This window comes from Pseudomyrmex gracilis, unplaced genomic scaffold (genome assembly GCF_002006095.1).
Source record: "Pseudomyrmex gracilis isolate BER0280 unplaced genomic scaffold, ASM200609v1 scaffold_163, whole genome shotgun sequence".
NCBI lineage: Eukaryota > Metazoa > Arthropoda > Insecta > Hymenoptera > Formicidae > Pseudomyrmex > Pseudomyrmex gracilis.
This window is the reverse complement of record NW_018020747.1, coordinates 288983-310182: the sequence shown is the minus strand read 5'-3', so window position 1 is coordinate 310182 and position 21200 is coordinate 288983. Positions and strand designations below refer to the sequence as shown.

Genomic DNA, 21200 nt, shown 5'->3' with positions numbered 1-21200 from the left:
CATATCAATATTTCGAAACGTGTTGCAACACGACGTGTTGTTAGTGTAGATTATAAAATATGTATAGCACATAAGATATATATATATATATATATATATGTATTGTTTCGTAACGCGCTGCAGACGTATCATGTTCGAATACGTATCGATATCACAATATATTATTACGCAGCGCGTCGCAAATTGCTGAACGGTTCCTGGCACTTCTGTGGCGCGCGAAGTTGATCCAAAGTAAACGACAAGTTGCATCATCATCTCGAGAGAAGATTGATAATCGAAACGATCTCGATCAGATATCCGCACTTCGCGCGCCTCGTCGCCAATAATTGCCAGGTTACGAAAAGCCGTTAACAGAGCGATAACGAAGAAGTCCGACGTGCCCCGTCGACGAGCATTGTTTCACGTAGAACGCGTTGTTTACTTCATGACGATAAGAAATTATCGTCAGTTGTTTCGCAATTCAAAGGCATCGGAAGTTACCTGACATTCTGCAACACGGTGACTTACGTGTTGCGCGGTTGCACACTCATTGCGTCTCGCGAATGATGTCGATCGTGTTATTGCGTTTGTTTTTTTTTTTTTTTTTTTTTNTAATTCCGTCTGAGCAATATCTTTCCGTTTTATCTCCGCCGGATGCGAGCTTGTAAATCGCATAACGCGAAATATCGCGAGTTAAACAAGTGTTGCAAATTTATTATCGCACTAACTGTCGCGAAATCACTCTTTAATCATAATTCGTATATAATTTTTAATTAAAAGCGATAGTTTTTTTTTTTTTTTTAATTACAAGTTTTCTCCGACATCGCGTTGTGTTTGGAAAATGCAGAGAGCAGAGTGTACACACGTGTGTCCTTGTCCCAGAAACTTGGATCAAATGCAAATTGATAACCACCTAAATCGTGAATAATGTGTCGCAACGTGTGTGTTGCGGACATTGTTTACAAGATATATTTTAGACTGAGGAATACATGTTGGAATACAGAGAGCCGGAGGGAATAAATTTGTCGATAACTTCTACTCAAAATCTCGCAATACTGAAATTTGAGCTCCGCTACGTGGCGTATGTAAATATGTTTTTGGGAATCACGCAAGCGGAACTATTAATACAATACCGTAATACGTACGCGACTCTCCCGGAATCTTCATTTATAAACGCGCACAATGCGATATTCTCGCAAATGTTATCAGTTCACGAACATTAAACACGAGGATATATATATATATATATATATTTAGCTTGACATGTACAATTTTAATTCAATTGCGAGAGAAGAGAAATTTCACATAATTTCGCTAATCAGAAAGTTGTATTTATGTTTCAGTTGTATTACATTTCACTCGCAAAAAATAAAATTTGAAAAGACATTTATTTTCTATCGGAAGAACCGATCTCCCCGATTATTTTACTCAATAGAGATAAAAATAAGCGATATAAAATATCACAATCCGATATCATTGTGTGTTACTTTCGAATAAAAGAAATACTTGACTTCTTTAACTATACACCTGCAATACCGGTGATTCATCTTACAATAAGATGTTTCTCGGATGAGTCAATAACGCAATTCCGATATCGAAAATAATATCTTCGCTATGTATTGCTTCACATTACGTCGTGTTCAAAGGTATATGAGAGTCATGCTTCATGATTTTCATCTTTGTGTTAAACCGTAATCGAGAATTCGTCATGCGTGTCATCCCGTTACACTCTTGGATATTACAAAAATCAGAGACACGTACGCGATATACTGCAATAACCGTTTACTATAATAATCAGTTTAGTTTCTCTTTTCCTTTGTCCTCCAGATTTTAGATTTTACATCGTGATAAAACGAGATAATTAATAATTAATGCTAATTAGGGACTAATTAGTAATTCATTTCTGGGATGAAGAATCATATGAAAGGGAAAGAGGTACAGAGTGAGATAACGAAACACAGATATCAAATAGATTAAAACTCATTTATTGAACATATTATATATATATATATGACATAAAAATCACGATACATAATAATGATAAACCGAAATCTATTGTGTATATATATATATATATACACACACACACACATATATATGTGTATATATATATACATATATATATATATATATAAGCTTCGAAAACTGTAGATATATTATTTATTTATAGTAACATCTCACGCGTGTATGCATGTATGTGTATATATGCACGTGTATGTGTGTATATGTCTCTGCGTGTGTCTCTTCACTATCAAATTCTAACAGATGACTACTTTATTACACGTTTATTAATTCGTTACGCATGGAATGTGCGCCCACCGTTTCGCTTTCGTCTGCATTTTTCTTCGACTCTGCGAAACTCTCCCGAATAAGTAGCGATCTCGACGACGATACGCGACAACTTTTACCCTCAACGAAAGTGCTCCATCAACGTCCGAAACTCGATTCTATGCCAACGCTTCCGCAATCATGAATCATCAAACCAAAAACTGCATACTGTGTGTGTATGCAAAATAAACAGTATATAAATAAAATATAATTCAGCACGTACAAGCGGAAAAGAGCAAACTTGTACATTTTTTATTTATGTATCCGCACAAATACATAATAGATGACACAAATGAAACACTGCGGTGTCTATCTTTTTTTTAATATAAAATTATGTGATATAAACGTCTGCTAAAATTGATTAAGACTTCTCTAACATTTTTGTGTCTATAAAAAAAAAAAAAAAAAAACAAATGCCAAAGCCGAAACTTTGCAAATATTAACATCCTCTTTTTGTTTTAAAGTGATATCGATAACTCGCATATTTTCAAAATCATGTTGTCGTCACTTTTCTGCAATGCTGAATAATCATTTTACACAGTTTTGCTTCGTGCAACTGCTGTCAAATGTTTATTTTTTTTTAACATTAATAGCGTTTGTGTTATCTAATTTCATATCAAAATATTTTTGTTTGTGTGTGTTTCAGTCAACTTAATTCTGTTTTATACTTGCTAGAATACTTATGTGTCGTATTGCGCACTTTCGATCATTTTTTTCGTATCGTCGTCGTCGATGCTCATTTCTTGCGATATGAAGCGAACGGTGCGAGTTTTCTCAACAACAAAAGCCGTTATCCGTCGAAAAATAACTATGTTAATGTAAACTTGAGAGATAGTGTATGTGAATAGAGGGAAAACACAAAAATAGATGAAGCATGCCCGAGCACGCCGCAAAGCGAAGTTGTATTTTGTTGTTTCTTTATTGTAATCATGGGCTTTTGGCAGTGATATTAAATCGTCGTGACTGAGGAGAAAGTACTTGAACAATTAGCGACGACGTTGGACTTCGCCGACATACCAGCAAGTACTGCTTTTGCAAGAATTTTGTTTTTCGAAATTCGAAAGAACAATGTTCACTCTTATCCAAAGGAAAAACAAAATACAAACTCTTTGTCTTTTTTTTTTTTTTTCAAATCATCGGAAAAAAAATTGTATGGTTATGTCAAAAATTCAAAAAATTCAAAAAATCGAAAGAATTGGCACGCGTTTACAAATAATTGTTGTCGCAAAGAAGAAAGAACGGCATGACAAAACTCATTTTGTTTTTTTTTGTTTTTTTACGAACTCGCAAAAGTCTTGGCGCTTCTCCCCAAACACGCGGTAAAAATCCGCTCAAAATGTCCCGGAGTGAGGTATAACAAATATATAACCGTAAAACAGTAATAGTACAGTAGTAATACAAAAAATAGTCAAGTCGTCACGTAATAAATAATATATGCATGTACATACATATTTACGCGTATGTATGCGCACATATATTATCTATTATATATGTATACATATATATTTATATCTGCATGTATATATAATTAGCTTTGCAATCGCGTTGCGACCGTAGAATGAAAGTGGATCGAGAGAGATTGCGCGATTTTTAAATAAAATTATTTTTTTTCTTTTTGACACGTTTGTTCTTAGATCAAGGATATAAGAAAGAGGATTTTACAGAGACATTTAACATGAAAACTCGACGATATCTTATTCGTATCTTATCAAAAAAAAAAAAAAAAAAAAAAAAAGAGAGAAGCGAAGATAGTCTCAATCCACGTTTACTCCGCGGTCCGAGGCCGCCGTAATAAATAGATCATATTTTATCTCAATCTCTAAATTCTAATAACACCATTTTTCTAATCAGTACGAATCAATCGGCGAAGCACTTGGGACACGTTTGGTTTTTTGTGACGATCAGTTCTCTCACATCTTTGTATCACAAAAAAAAAAAAAAAATAATATCAAGACATACATACGGCGAAAACAAAAACGCAAACGATAAATTAATGCGTATTTACATAAACGGTAAATAGACAATTTACAAATTTGCAAGTACAAAACATTTCCGCTTTGCAAGAAGAACGTAATAATGATATGCAATTTTTTTCCGATTTTTTTTCTTTTCAGAAGAACGCAATAATGATATGTAATCGTGTTCATACATATATATATTTTGCATATTGTGCAACGGCTATATCTCACATTGATCTTATTCGTGTGCCCCAATGCTTCGCCCAGCACCAAATCGCCCTATATCGATATTATTATTTCGTGTACTTTTTGTTTCTGTTTTTTTTTTTCTTTGTTTTGTTTTTCTAAAGCAGTCTTTACAAGCGGCAACTTTTGGAAATTATTCGGTACGCGCCTTCCGCATCCGCCTTTTTACTTGCAGCACACACCCTAATCGGCGCTCGCAAATTTCTCTTTTTCTCTTCTTGCTTTTCTCTCCCTCTTTCTCCGTCCTTGTTCCTCTGCGATCTGCACCCGAAGAAATGCAGGTTGAGCTATGCAAATTTTCAAAATTTTCCGCGTAATTGTGTTGTATCTACCGACTAAGCTTTCGCTTAAATCCGATATGAGTCCGAAAGCACGAATCGACGCTATTTTTTTTTTTCTTCTATAAATTGCAAGAGAGACTTTACTTTCCTGCAACTACACAGCAGACATCAAATCGGATTAAGTCAATTTTCACTAAAAACAAAATCTACAATATTAAGCGAAAATAGATTACTCTGGTTTTCATCAAATTCAAGTGCATTCGATAGGAACTTTCGGACGTTCAGCCTCTTAAATACGTTTTATATTACACGTTAAGGCGGACGTCAAACGACTTCAAATGCTCGTGCGCTAGAAGATTCCTTTTTTGTTTCTCAAAAAGATCCGAAAGCAATGATCTTTTATTTTCTACAGAAACTCTCTATTGGGATATTTTTAATCTCGTTATTAAATTATTAAAACCGCATTTGTTTTTGTTCAGCCCAACTAGGAAAAAAAAAAATTTGTTTTCAAAGAACGCGATCGACGGAGAATCGAAACGATTTGTACGAATCTCGCGTCCCTCAACTACGAATATTTCATTCACGCTTTTGAACGACATTTCCTCTAATCCGTTAATCGTTGCAGAGTAATTCTACCTTATAGCATACGGTATCACAGAGTTACACGCGATATCGCTTAATTGCTCCCAGTTCGTAATCTCCGATACGTAACCGATAGAAAGAAAGCGGTGCAAAGCCATTCTCCCCGAAAAACAATTCAAGATCGTTGTGAAGAACGTCAAGTGCTATTTTAAACAAGAAAATTGTAATGTTCCGGTAAACAAAAATTAAAATATTTATGCAAAAATGATCAAATCTCAACCGTTATTATTTATTCAAAAAACACGCGATTATTTAAACGAAATAAAGATGTAATTATAACTCAAAACCACGATAAAGGTAAAATGTAACTTCGGACTGAATAAAAATAAAAATCTAAGTACTTCACAGAAAAGAAAATTTGATGTGACAAAAATAATTTAAAAATCCTCGACGTCCTTTTCACGTGCAATGCGCAAAAGTTCCCCTCTGTATATTTTCTTTCGCATTTACCGACTTGATTTTTACAACAAAATATGTTACTTTATGTGTATATATACTATTTTATATATATATATATATATATATTATATATATATTACATGAATAAAAATTAACAAGCGCTTTGTAGTGAGCGCGAAACAACAAATAACTTCGGACGCAAGAATCATCTCGGGAACAAAAAAAAACGTTGTTACATCTTCGATGACGATTGTGTGTGATGATTTTCTCGTTTAAGAAAATATCCTCAGCCCCGTGCGGCTGAAACGAGCAGAAATCTCCGACACGATAGCGTCCGCAAATCGCGCGTCTTTCGCGCGCAACGTGACACGTGCACACACATACATATATAGAGAGAGAGCGCGTTAATAATACCGGATGCATTTATCATGCTCTCCCTCGTAGGTCTCGCCGCGCTAATACGCGTAATATTGGCGCACGACGCTACACGAAGGAAACAGCAATAACGTTTAACGAGGCAATACGTGCCAATAATCACAAGTTATCTGACGTAGTTTATCTTTGGAAAAATCGTACAATATATTTAACACGCCTCGTTTCGCGAAGACATTTATGAGGAAGCTTACGTTGGATGATCGGTCAAGAATAATAAAAAAAAAAAAAAAAAAAAAAAAAAAAAAGTCTCGNGTTNTTTTTANCTCATANCCCAATATAGCCAANAATNNAAAGCTNTTTAANGAAGGNGGGTNTTAATNAAGGTTNGGTTNTTTTTTTTTTTTTTTTTTTTTCTGAAAGAATATATTGTTCATTCAAGTGGTAACCGACGTGTCACAAAGTGATTGCGCGCGAGAGATAACGCACGATCCTCAATGCGGTTTGTATTGTCCCGAAATTTGCGAAGATTTTCTGTTATATTTCTTTATGGATATCTTCGAGAGGGAATGGGGGAGGGGGAGGAGCACGAGAAGCTGATCCGCGGGCGGGACTAAAATATATGATAAGTACGACTATAATTTTGCGACGCCGAATATAATAACTTTTCTCCTTAGGCTTTGTTCGCATCCGCGACCTAAAACTACTTTCCGCAGCACACACGCATATATGCACGCAGTTTTTTTTTTTTTTTCTCTTCCGATCTCGCATCATGCAGGCAAGAAAACCGTTGCTTCCGTTGCACGCAAACTCTCGAACCCTCCGTCTTCCGAACAACGACGAAGCGCGAGATCAACTTCGTCATTGTTCCCGGTTTTGGTACCGCCGCGATAAAAACAATAATTCGCGGCAATACTTTTTATGCCACTCTCTCCACACGATCTCTGGCTCCTATTCTCATCGCGCGCATTTAATGCTGGCTCTGCTCTCGTTTCGTGCCAAAGAAAGAGAGAAAAAGTGAGAGAGAGAGAAGCATTCTTGGTTCGTGCAATTGGACGGTAGTCCCACTTACAGGCGCGATGAGAACACGACGAGAATCATCATTTTATTATTAGTGATTTTGCGTGACGTGGTGAGATTAGACGACGCTTTTCAGTCTGGGTTACGAGAAAGTTAAGTGGCTGTTACGATTGGAGATTTGCGTTGGTTTTCGCAGTTAGCGCGGAACGAACTTAAAAAAAAAAAAATAAAAAAATAAAACGCGCGACGAGAAGTCTCTTGGAGATATTCAAAGAACTCGCGAGAAAAAGAATCGAAACGTTTGCACAGTTTGTTGATGAAATTACAAAACAATTTTTTCTTCTTTTTCTTTTTTGAGAAATGACTTGAACGTTACGCGATGTTTTTTTTTTTTTTTGAATATTTCCGTCGTCGAGACGTCTGGTCAGACGTTTATCTGGATACAGATCGCGTGAAACGTCAAACGACCTTGCAAACGCTCCTCGAAAACTGGAAACACACCTTCGCGTCCGCTGAATGTCTTTCTCTCCTTCGAAATCTCATCTCGTTCTACCATTAGTTAGGAAAAAAGTTTATCAACAAATGAGAGCGCGCAGTGCGTGCGCGATTATGACGCGCGCAATGAAGGAACTTAGATATTTAGGTCTGACAACACAAGTACAGACTATTTTTTCGTAGCCACAACTGATCCGCGCGTCTGCGACATTCAACGTGCGAAAAACGTGATCGCTACCACCTGCAATCTCGATACGCGCAATCCCGATAGCCATAGCTTTATTATGTACCTCGCTTCCTCTGTTGCTTCATTTAGCGTCCAATGTTGTCTCTTTGTCCTTTGACTTTCCAGAACCCTCCGTGAGACGCTCCCCGTCCAAACACTTCATCGTTCGTCGATCAACCGGTTACGTCGAGGATCGTGCGATTGCTGTCCTCCTCTTCTTCTTCTTCTTCTTCTTCTTCTTCTTCTTCTGTCTCCTTTTTTTCTCGCCAGCCTAAACAGATTCTCAGGTTTATCCGCGAACTTGCGCCAAAGCGCGAAGTTTAATCCGATGACGAAGAAAGTCGCGAAACTGGTCATTTTGTTTATTTATTTTTTTTTTTTTTTTAATTTTTTTTAAGTACAATCCCCTAGGCGAAGAGAAAGACGACGATGATGGCGAATCAGAGAAAAAATGTAGTAGATGGACGTAGTAGATGCAACCTACTGATAAGATACGCGGTCCAGGTGGTGATGATCCATCCGCTGCGGTTTGTTCTCGGCTTTCGATCTCTCACGACGATTCTACCGTGGAAAAGGGAAGATACCAGATATCTTCACGTGATGCCTCACCGTTATCTTTTCGCGATTGTTTTGTTTCTTCTTGAACGGGTGTTAATCATTTTGAACTTTAGTTGTTGAAATTATTGTGACGATCCTCACACACATATATATTGGGTTCTTGAATTGTGCATCTTGAATTTTTCTGTATTCAGTCTGATTGGTCCGAATAAAATTTTGATTTCTTCGTCTCTCCATCAACAACTCGTAGACTCTCGACGCAATCGGTAACTTTTACGTATCGGAGTTAGTCCGTAGAACCAGGATGTAGTTCCAAAACCTGTTGCAATTTATTCAAAAGATCATTCCAACAGACTCTCTTCGTTCTCTCGAACCCGTCGAAGCTCCTATCGTTTCTCGATCCCCGTATACAGATCCTTGACACGATCTAACAGGCAAAGCTGACGGTTCGAGGATCATTGTATCTTTTGTTTTTCTTCCCCGCTGGGCTATCAAACTGGAACGCACTCGCTTTCGAACATCCTTCCCGAGCTGAACGACAAGCGTCGGTTCTCTCGATCTTTCCTTCTTCTCTTTTCTTATTCCTTCCGCACGTTCTTCCTTTCTTCCAGATCTTACACAGTTTTCTACGCACACATTCCACTTCCATTCTTTCGTTTCGATCGTTTCCAGTCTTGTCTACCAAGCTGAAGGCGGATCCGGACACGAGCGCGCTACCACATTGCTACTCGACTTTGATGTGGCAACGGGTGCTGATGTGCGTCGGATCTCGATTGGTTTCGAGCCGGACACGGGCGGCCGGCCCAAAACCGTTTGGCTGTTTCACGATAGATTCCGCTGATCGTCAGCGGAGTCCTCCGCTTTCTTAAGCGAGCGCTTCAGCTTATCGACCAGCCTGTTATGGAACTTGTTGAGGGAGTTTGAGCTGCCGGTTTTCGGCGGCGACGTGCCCGTGCTCTTGCTCGGGCTCTGCAGCGAGCTCTGCGACGCTCTCGAGGACGTTCTCGAGAAATGTCGTGAGGTCAACGGAACGGACCGGTGCGCCGGCGAGGTCAGAAAGTCGGAACCGGGTGAGGTTGACAACGACGGTCCCTCTGATTTGGAGCACTCGGACACCTGCGAACAGAAAAAAAAGAAAACGCTCGGGTTAAAAGATCGGAAGAACACGCCCAAGATCGAACATTTTCAAAACCTTGATGACCACATTTGACTGATTAGAGAAATTAATCAAAAATTAATCTGAATTAATGAAAATTATGTCTAATTAATTTGTCTTGTTGATTAATAATTTTAATGTTAATGCTCTCGAGGCGTCGCATATGCGACGAATAATCGATGATTGTGATTAGAATCATCAGATAAGAGTCGTCGTCATTCGTATCATCACGACAGCTAGATAAGACAGACTCATCGATTGCGTGATTTATCTTTCGAATGCATCGTTCAACTTTCGTTTGAATTCCGTTCAATGTATCGTCAAGAAATCACGACAAAGTGCAATTATCATCGCGATAACAACATCGCGATTTTGCGAAGTCACGCGTTTCCTCGTTAGTTGCTCGGTACATGAATGGTGAAAGCGGCGGTGTGATTCCTAACTCGATCTTTTTTCTTTTACACACATGTTTGCGAGACATACTTCAACGCGTGCAAGTAACAAGGCAGAAATCCTCAGAATCGCATCCTTCAATTCTTTTTCTATCGCGCGATCGATGAATAGAGCGCGCGACTTTCCAATATTATTCCTGAGTAAGTTTCGAGTTTTGATTAATCGTTTTGATAATCGAGTGGTTTTCCCACGTCGGCGCTTTTGAAATGAAATCGGATGTCGCGGCAAAAAGCGGCTAATTTCTCTCTAGCACAAGTCGGATTGCTAAGTTAATTTACGGAAAGTTTCTCGCACATTCTCATTTAATTAAATTATTTTTGTGACATTTTCACGTCATCGAGAAAAGTAAGTACAAATCTAACAATAATTAAATTTCACATTAAAACAATTTTGATGTATCTCAGGCTTTCTAAAAGATAAAACAATTTAAGAATATTACATGATAAAATATGAATTTTTGTGAGACAAATTCAGAGACGAAACATTCGCCAAGTTTTACAATATTAATTTTAAATCAAGGAATAGAACTTTGAGAGCCATATACGCTGGATGTGTACGTGCGAGAATATTATTTTTAATATGTAAATTAATACACACAGAAAATTCGAATCAAAAACATAGAATTGTTATTCAACAATTCGTTCGTACGGCCTTTGTAAATTAGCCATATAATTAATTTGTCTTGTTGATTGTGTGTGCAATTGCGTGGCCTGTGATAAAGGCACTAGATTGAAAAAAAAAATATACAATACGTATGGAAGTGGCAAACAGTAATATTTTCACAGCTGTAAAAGTTCGCAATTACGTATTCGAGAGTGTTTATTGTTCAATTATATATCTACACAGACCGAGAGAGTTAATCAAGGAACTCTCGTCGTACCGACAACGACGCTCTAATTGATATGCTAATTCGAGGAAGGACATGTTTCTTTTGATTTCTTCCTGAGCAAACAACGCACCGTTTCTCTTCCGACGAAGTTCAATACCACTTGACTAATTGATCAACAAATTTGCATTCGCGCGCATGTTCTTTCTGCGCAAAACCGGTCGATTCGCCGTCAAGTCAAGGTCGAAGTAGGACAAAAATAGAGACAGCAGACAAAAAATGTCTGAGTGACAAAAATATCATTGACGTACCATGCGCGTGTCAGCCCAGTGCGCAACCATGTGCTCGTATTGTCATAGCGAGAAACCGATAAGTGGTCGATTAATCCTCCGTTTTTCGCCTTCTCACCTTTTACCACGTTGTACAGAGACGGCGAGCCTCTCCGTAGGAAAAGATCGCGTTACAACGACATAATACCGACAGCAGTGGTTCTCATGTTTTTTTTTTTAAACTTCTTGCCAGTAAACGATCAGATAGGTGCGTACTTCATGGATTTATAAGTGTATAAAAAATTTATTTTTATTTATCTTATCTTTCTATTAAGCGATTTTATCATTAACAAAATTAGTTGTTTTTCATTTAGAAAAAGATAACAAAAACAGTTGTGATATAAAAATATATATAAGGATGAAGTATTATTTAAAAAAGGATTATGTAAATATTTTTAAGATTTTTAACGAGTTTAATTCTTCTTTTTAATTATTTTGTTTTTTATTGTTTAAGATACAACGCTTTACTTGCTCTTGTAATGTAATTGCCGGCTTCAATGAATTTACGTACTGATTCTCTTTGCATTATTACGCGGAGTTACATAATCCACGTGTGCTACAAGCGGAACATGACGCGTCATACGTGCGCAAGCGAAATTTGTTGCCTATAAATGATTCTTACTTCATTTTTGCCGCGATCTTCAATAGAGACATTTGCATTTATAAAGAACCTTTTATCGCGCGACGTTACGTGCGATAATAATAGAAGTATTGAAAATAAGAGAACGCAAAGCAATCGATTATCGATCGCATTGTATTATGGCGTACAAGAGAATTTCAAGTATTGTTTGCTCAGAGTTCATTGATATATTTGCTAATTTTTTATGTCACCTGTTCAAATAAAAATACTTCAATTTCAAAATTCAATCTCTAATTTAAATAAAAGCAGATCGCATGTATTGATCTGCAGAAGCAATTCAATTGAAATAATTTTCGATAAAGAAATCTGGATTGTAAAATTGGATTAATTTAATTCTATGCGAGAAAATTAGTTAATCCCGTCGTGAATTTTCATCGTAAATCTATTATTATTGATTCTATCGGTTAGTAATTACCGAGTCCTTTCATATCAAATTCAATAGGAATTATAACAGAAATTTCATTTTTCTTCCTTTGAGCTGGAAATGTCATACGTCATCAAAATTGTGTGATACGTAAATCTCTGAATTATAGATAGACAAATTTCCCACGATGTATCAATCATTTTTGCATCGTGAAAGAATGTCGCAAATTTTGTTAACGCTACCGATTTTGGATTTAACTCGCATTATAGCGAAAAAAAAAAAAAAAAACAATCTTCGGAGATACGCGCAGCATGTGCAATCAGAAGCCGATAAAATCGTGTTGTGATAATGCACGTTACATACATAGCTTAAATATGCGCAGTACGCGAACTGTCGCGTTGCGTTATATAATTGGCAATGATTTCTGAATGAGATTGCGTTAACGTTCTGGCATTAGCTTATATGCTTGCACCCTACTACGCATCTGCACCTTTCAGTGTCACGTGCTTCGGCTCTTAATATCAACGTGGAAGGACAAAGCAAGAGAGTTGATTGATTGTTAAAAATATCCCGTTCAATCTTTTTTTTCACACTAATAAAAGTGACACGGCAGTATTAGAGCGAATTAATTAATTCTTCATTGTGTGTAATATGTACTATAAAATGTTATAATATCAATTATAAATAAATATGTTAAAAATAAATAAATATGAAAGCTATTAAAACTCGAGTTGAGAGTCGCCATATCGCGAACAGAACGCTCGATTAAGGCCGATCTTGCATCTTCACTTTTTTGCCGATCATCTTTTCTGCGTCTTTCCTTTCTCATCTTGCCTTTTAAAAAAAAAATCATCACTGGCTTTCGCAAAGCGTTATCTTAGCTATTGCTTAAATAATTTTAAACATAGCACAGATTCTCGACAAAAACAACATTCGCAAGAACACCCAGAATGAAATTGAAGATTACTAGTCTTGCGGACACAATTGTCTTTTCCTATGTTAAATAAGTAGTTTTGTAAAAAAAAAAAAATCGATGCATTCTTGCAATAAAATTATTTTTACAATAAAAAAAAGACACACAAAGTTATCTCGCTATCTTGAAGCTACTGAACATTTAAAAAAAAGTAGTAAAATACTAGTTAAATAGTACGAAAACAAAAACACATCCGAGATTAGCATATTGTGCAATGCGTTACGTTAGGCAATAAAAAATTGTGCAACGTCATCGTTCTTATTAACCATCTTATTAACCCGAAAAGAGAATACGAATCATCGTAACAAAATATTTGTATATTAACGCTAAACGAAACGATAAAAAGATTTGCCGATCTCATTTAAAAGTAAGTTTCTCGTCGTTATTAATTTTTAAATTATAATTTTTCAGTATAAATTTTTATGATGTAACAAAAAAACCAATTGTTGAGATAAATCCAACACGATTTTATCATATATAATCTGAAATTATAAAAATGTGACTCACATGCAATTATCTTTTACGTAAAACCAAGACGTGCGAGAATGAAGAGGAATTTTAGAAAATCCAAGTGACTTGTCACGTCAGCATTGATAACCGAGCCTATGAGAATAGATGTTGAAGTCATCCAAAAGATTGTAGAAGTAGTACACGATGTGTCAAATACTAATGACACTTAGATTACGTGATTACGGAATGAATGAAACATCAGATAAAGAACTTTCGACGCGAGAAGAGAATCCGTACGAGAGTTCACTGTACGATACATTACGAAAGCGAGACAAGCTTGCGCAATGTCGCGTCACAGATATGGGAAGTACCTTTTATATACGAAATGTCTCCTGGATCTACAGGTAACATCTCGCCGATAGAAACGATTTGATGAGAAATCCTATTTCTCTTTGCCCAAAAATTTGATGCTCACTGTCATAAAAATTTTAGCGACATTTTTCAATCGATACACGTATTGATTGTATATTGGGTCATTAATGTATATATGTGTATATACTTGTGTGTGAAGTTTTCACACTCAATGAAAATCCAACATATATTACGTGCGTTTTTTTTTTTTTGTATCTTTTTTTCCCGTCTCAATATTCTATGTATACTGCTCATAAATTAATTAATTGTAATTTTGTTATCGTTATCGCGATCTGTGTTACTGCAAATTTATATTCGAATCACACAGCGTGGCAAATGATAAAAACGAAAAACCTCGACCGTCGCAATGTCATCGACGATATATTCGCGATAACATCAACGAGTTTGAAAAACATCGTGTATTATTTGCAATTTTGACATTTATATTACGCGCAACTACGCATATGTCGTCGTAATAGAAATAAACTCGTGTGGTCGGCATATATATGTATGTATATTGTATGTATTGTATATTTTACCGCGGCACACACGTGGTCCCTCCCTCGGATCGTCACTCGTCATTGACTATATGCTTATTCAACGTCTCAGCAAATACAGTTTGCCGAGCGATTAGCAACGTCGTCCTACGGGAAACCGGTTTTTCGAGCGCGGCGAGCGCAGACGGTCTTTTACGGCAAACAATTTCGCGAGAATCCGAGTTTTTCTTGTGTGTTCCGCCGGACGATAAGCTGCCGCGGAAAGAAACGAACGATCGAAAAAACGACCGGCTCAATTCTTCGCGCGGCACGAAGAAAAGCTATCAAAAAAACCCTCGTCGCGTGTTGTATTACGCAAGCCGTGTATACTCTTTTTTTTTTTTTTGACGCAATCTTGGACTAATCTTTAACAAAACAGATTGTTATTCTTGTCTTGAACAACAACGCCGAGATGAGAAGATTATCTTGTCGTGTTTGAAAAATCACACACACACACACACACGAAAAATATCGCACACGGAGACGATAACAAAAATATAATTTATGAAAAGCGAAAACACATCGAAGAAGCACATCGAAGTATTATATTGAAAGTTATGATGAAAGTTATAATGAAAGTATATACACATAACGTGAAAACAAAACTAAAATTTATTATTAAAAAAGCAAAAACCTCTGATTGGAATTTAATTAACAAAGACAGCACAAAATTTTTGTTCTTTTTGTTCTTAAGAAGAAATAACTTTCGTAGCTCCAAAGACGCCCACGCGCCCCCGTTTGCAATTATATAAAAACTAAAAAACAATTTTAATTAAAAAATATAAACTAATTTTAATTACGTATTATAATTCTTAGAAAATATTAACATTCAACTTGTTGAAGCTAGAAAAGTTTACAAAGGCGTTTATTTCGAAAAGAAGACACAAGCTACAGGGTCTAATCTTCGTCGCGCTGAAACAGCTATCGCGTATCGATTTGCTAATTCTGCTCTATATTTTTTGGGGGGTTTTTGTTCTCTTTTAAACAATACGCCAACGTCTCTATTTCGAAATAAACGTCTCGTGAAAACTGGAACGTAAAATCGCGCAAAGCTAGCCAATTACCATGAGAATTGAGACGGGAGGACGATCAGGTGTGCCGCACTTTGCGAGACGGTTGTGTCTGCTAGTTCGCCAGATCTGTGAAAAAATTGCGCATGCAAAATTCGGCGCTCTCCTTTTTCTTGTTTTTTTCTTTTTTTTTTTTTAATCTTTCTCTCTCTCTCTCTCTCTCGGTATTTCATTATCGCTTTGCACGAGGTTTGACATGTAGATCGACGTAAACTCCGCGCGCGCTTCGAAATACGTGCTTTCTTTTGTGCAACGATACGCAAAGTACTCTTGAAGAAAATATGTGTACATTTATAATGATTCGTTTTTTTCTACGACGTGAATAGACGTCATTTTTTTTTTTTGTGCCGGCGTTATTCAGTTCCAACAGCTTCAGCACACTATACAAGTAATATATGCGATACACAATGCGAATGACGCATCAAGACCGGCCGGCGCCAACATTGTTAAAAGATTCTCATAAGCCGATTTTCCACACACACCGAGCTTTGTCAACACAACCGGATCTACATTTTCCTAGCTATCCAGATCGATCATTTTCCGTTCTTTCGTCGCTTTAAATTATCATATCACCAACTTAAAAGACAAATTGTAACAAAGTATATTAAAAAAAAAAAAAAAAAACAAATAAAGACATTTAATTAAATTGCCGCTGTTGTCAGCGCAAAAACTGAATAATATTTCTATTAATATCCTGTGAGTTATAATATTGCTTCGGAAAAATTTTATATGACGTGTGAAGCTGGCGCTGAAATTTGCGCGTATTATGTTGTCATTCGTGTGTTATTAAATAAATTCGTTAAATTTGTGATAATGCGAATATACGCGCATTATATTCCGACGTATTGGTTTAAAAAGAACAATCACGCACAACAACTATTGTATGTCAACTTTCAATTTTTGCGACTCTCTCTTGTGTTAAAAGGAGACTCACCTTTCTGCTGCGACAGGCCTGCGGATTGGAGCATTCGGACGATCGCCGACTGCGATTAGTCTTGTAAATGTCCCATTCGTTTTTCACCACGGGCATCATAAACGCCATCTCGTCTACCTGGGTTCTTTGGTGCACACTCTATATTTTTTTCTCTCTCTCCTTTCGTAGGATCACTGTCCTGTCTGCCAACACGCTTCGATTACGTCGTCTTTCTTCCTCCTTCGCGCTGCTGCTCTTCTCTCGTCTTCGTCACTCCACAGCGATTCTAGAAAGTTCAATGCGCACGAGACACTCGCTGAAAAATGAAGGCGATTCTCACTGTGTCTCGGGGAATATCGATTCTCGCGCTAAACGATCTCGCAATTATCTCGACCGCTCTGAATTCAATTCACCGACCCGCGCGAATCTTATTAAAAATCAAACGGTTTAGCTGTCGATTCGCACGTGCTGATTGTGATGACGTTGTCCCCCGCGATCCGTTCGCTTATTTTCCACAACGACAATCGGTGTTGTTGCTGCGTGTCAGGCTAATCGAAACTTGGCTAGGATCAACTGCAAAACCGCATATACACACGTACGCTCCCTTCACAAAAGTGTGCTGCGATGCGCCCGCCTCTTGTGAGTGTTTACGTGTCCTGCTCAATATATATTGCGTATATATGTTTCGTTCAGTGTCGGCTTTTTTTTTTGACAGATTCGCTCTTCAATTTCACGTCCGTTCGCTGCGGCAGTCCGCTACGGAATGAGCACGCCGGTCTACGTGTGGAATAAACGACAGAGAGGCTCGTGAAACCGCGGTGGGGACGGGCGTGCATCGTCATTGGCCGACGTTGAGGCGGGACACCTACGTCACGGAGTTGCCATTGATTTTTCAATGTTGATACACACGGCGGCGTGACGTGCCGGATTGAATTTTTGGCGGCGCTCTATACGGTCGCACTATCGTGATCGTAGTCACGTAAGTGCGCGCGGGAATGCGAGGGAGAGAGAGAGACGAGTGGCGCAAATAAGACTCATCAAATGTGTCTGAGAGGAGAGAATCTGAATCCCCAAGGGGAACCCCCCACGGGTCACGATTATCGACGATACTACGCGCCAAAATCAATTTGTTAATGACAAGACTCTTCGGTGACTTTGAAATCGACGAGCGAAACTTTTATTGCGAGTATTTGTGATATCGCTCTCGTTATATATTTCAATTGTTTTAAATAAGAATTATTTCTATTTATCATTTTGTGTCTCATGTTATTCTGAGAAATTATCTCAAAGAAATTAATACGATTAAAAAAAAATAAATAAATAAATCAAAGATAAATTCATAGTTGAAAACACATCATCTCTCTCTTCTTCGTGTGTGTGTATATAATCATTACATATCTCGAGCTCTAGTATCGTTCCCGTACTTGAAAGTGTCTACTGGTTACTAGAAGTAAATAAATTACACAACGAGAAAAAAGAATGAAGAAAAGAACAGTTAGGCGTGTGAACGCTAAAGTCAGTGTGTCCTGAAATGCGAAATCGCGCCCCGGCTTTGTTTTAGAAATTAAGATGTCACACAAATAACATTTCATTCTATATTAAGCAAAAGATAACAGCCAAGAAAATGGATGAAAGGTTAAGAAGTCTTTCTCTTATCTAAACGCGCGCGCACACACACATACACACATAGATAAATTAGATAACTTGTTTTACTTTTGCAGCAAATAACATTTATATTTGATATTGCGCAGTCGTTAAAGTTTAATTAAAGAAACGACTGTGTGAGATTATCTTGCAACCTACATCAATAATTATTACGGTAAAAGCTCGAGAAAAAACGAAGATAAATAAATAACAATAATTAATAACTCAAAAAATATATAGAGACAGAGAAAGAAAGAGAAAGAGAAAGAAAATCATGTTTAACTTTTAATATTTTCAAATGAATTTTTTGTATATAAATAAAATAAGATAAGAAAAATATGCAACAAAAATATAATACGAACAGCAATTGTATATTGGATATTTCTTTATTTAGAACGTAAAACTTTTAATTAGCTAGCTTTCAAAACTTGCAAAAATATTTTAAACATTTTAAACATGTGCCGAAAAATTAAAACTAAAAGTGAAAAAACTTGTTTGTTTGCTTATAAAAAAAGATAATGCGCTGAGCGCAGCGCACGTATAATACACACGTGAAAACTAGACGTAAACACTATACTATTTCATGTAGCTTGCAACATGTCTGATAAATACTCTGTTAACACAAACAAGTGAGTCCAATGGTCCTGAAACCGATATCATTAAAGAGAAAACTTTTGTCTTCTTTAATCGAACGTATCCATTTGATGAAAGTGAACATAATATGTCATCGCGTGAAAGTTCTGTTAATTATTTCACAATAAAATAGTCAACCTTAATCGTCGATGTGATAAGTCTTCTTGTTGCTATAAATATTAAAATATGGTTTTAAAATATATTTAGATATATTTCTCTTTGAATTAAAGAACAAATATACTTTCTCGAATATTTTATCAAAATTAAGTTACGAGAAAATTGCTTACACATAAATTATATGTAACAAAAATAGAAATTTTCTTGAACAACACGTCTATATTTATAACATTAATGATAATATTATAGTGTAGAATATTAATGAGATAATACAGCAACATTGTGTTGGCACATTAATTACTTGTTCGCATTTTCCACTTCTGGTGTCAAACTAATTTTCCCAACTGACAAACGAAACTTTTGGCAAATGTGCGTATCAAAGCAAATTAATCATTGCAAATTAAAGTATGCATTTTAACAACAAAAAAAAACAAACTTCGTGATGATTAGCAATAAATTGTTTCAAGATTATACTAGAAAATTTTTATAACTATATATATGTTAATTTTTCTTAATAAACACATACAAAGTTATACATGTTCAAAAAAATCTCACACGTTCTGAGCATAAATAGTTTGCAAGCTGTTTGTTTTCATTGCATGTTTACAAAGGATTGTATAAAAATGTCGCTTATACTTATGCGGTCTTGTGCGACTATCTTGCGGTTAAGTAAAGGACGATAAAAATATCAAATACGATAGCGAACACTGTTGTGTTGTCTCGTATGTTGCGCAATTTCCGAACAAGAACTCATTTAAACTTGTTGAAATAACTTTTTTGACAGTGTGTGTAGATAAAACATAAGAGAACATCGGAAATCAATATTCCGCATATATTTTCATAAACAACGCAGTTGCAGTTTATGTTAGTTTATAACGCATGTACGCCATGAAAGCATGCATACACAATATCCGTAAAATAATATACAGATATTTATCGTAAACAATAAATTGAACAATAAGCATGTGAAGAATCACACAGACATAGAGCGTCTATTAAACGTCTAATACACATCCATAACTCCATGTAATGTCTAATAAACATCTAATGTGAAGGTTTGTATAGAATGTTGTTCCATGTGAGAATATATATTCTCGCACACAGAAGAAAACTTTATAGAAATTTTGCTAGATTTGAATTAGATATCGCATAAAAATTGTGAATATCTAATGAATATTTAATGAAAGTTTTGCGTTTAATAAAACTTTTATATATTATTTGTAATATTACCAGAAATTGATTAATAATATGATCAAACTAATATTTATTTATTTTGAATATTAAACTTACTGTTGAACATTTGTTGTATTATTCAAAATATAATATTATTGTGGCCACACCAATAATAAATTTTTATAGAAATAAAATTGCATTAAAACGATATTGAAAGACAAGAAAAACGAGATCTAAAACTTGAAAGTCAAATTGCTTCGCAATTTAACGCAATATGTGATATATCTAGAAAAAGAATAAAAACGTGAAAAATATATATACATATAGACATTCTGGCGCGCATATATAAAAAATATATCTATATATTTAAATATAAAAGTTTATCAGCATTTGATAATTCAAATCAAATGTTAGAAAACAATATTTATTATCGTACGTCGATTCAGATCGTTACCGATTGTTGATCAAGTGCATATTCTGTTTAATCTAACAATTGCGTTCATTGAAAATTTAATTATTACATATTATCTTGTTCGCAAAAACTTAAAATCTAACTTTTGAGCGCATTACTGGAAAAAAATAATATTTAAATATTAATAATATTAATGTAATCTAAAATAAAACATGTTACAATATTGTAAATTTCTTTACAAAGAAAGAATTTGACATCAGTTTTTTATTTTAATTATAAAAAAAAGCACACACACAATTCTTTTTTTATGTTTAGATACACTAAATTATATATTGCGATGCGTGATACGTTCCAATTAAATATTTCTTTTTTAAAGTGTAATTGAACGCCCACACGTGTAATTCGTAACATTTCGTCGAATCGCATCGCGTGAAACGAATAAAGATCGAGCAAGTCAGTCTCGGCAATTCTTACGCTTGTCAAGACCGGAGCTTTCGTGAGAAATGAACAATGCATTCAACCCTCTTTTATCGATTTTCCACCAAGGGACAGAGTTACTCCGTAGACCGTCGCGCTTGCTACTTAAAGTCTCTCTG

At 36.0% G+C, this 21200-nt stretch overlaps 1 protein-coding gene across 4 annotated transcripts; it reads right to left on the bottom strand.

Moving 5' to 3' along the window:
• Positions 1-3207: 3207 nt before the first annotated feature.
• On the bottom strand, positions 3208-18082 carry LOC109857539. Of its 4 annotated transcripts, none has more exons than XR_002250507.1 (4): positions 16647-18082; positions 15707-15781; positions 8011-9620; positions 3208-4798 (listed from the first exon to the last, which is right to left on the bottom strand). XR_002250507.1 is itself a non-coding variant. In XM_020433937.1 (3 exons), exons 1-3 carry the CDS (start codon positions 16752-16754, stop codon positions 9327-9329), a joined length of 477 nt encoding a protein of 158 aa, XP_020289526.1. In that variant the 5' UTR covers positions 16755-18082; the 3' UTR covers positions 6601-9326. The 4 variants fall into 4 exon arrangements, 2 of the variants coding, with proteins under 2 accessions (XP_020289526.1, XP_020289527.1); XR_002250508.1 differs by lacking the exon at positions 3208-4798 and having other exon boundaries at positions 6601-8217; positions 8431-9620; XM_020433937.1 differs by lacking the exon at positions 3208-4798 and having other exon boundaries at positions 6601-9620.
• Between the last annotated feature and the right edge of the window lie 3118 nt (positions 18083-21200).

What these genes read in the sequence shown, in the direction of transcription:
- LOC109857539 (XM_020433937.1), bottom strand. Translation starts at nt 16,754, where the DNA reads ATGGCGTTTATGATGCCCGTGGTGAAAAACGAATGGGACATTTACAAG. An exon ending in AGGCCTGTCGCAGCAGAAAG is followed by an intron (nt 15,782 to 16,646) that starts GTGAGTCTCCTT and finishes ATTTTTTCACAG; the next exon opens with ATCTGGCGAACTAGCAGACA. An exon ending in CTCCCGTCTCAATTCTCATG is followed by an intron (nt 9,621 to 15,706) that starts GTAATTGGCTAG and finishes TTCTGTTCGCAG; the next exon opens with GTGTCCGAGTGCTCCAAATC.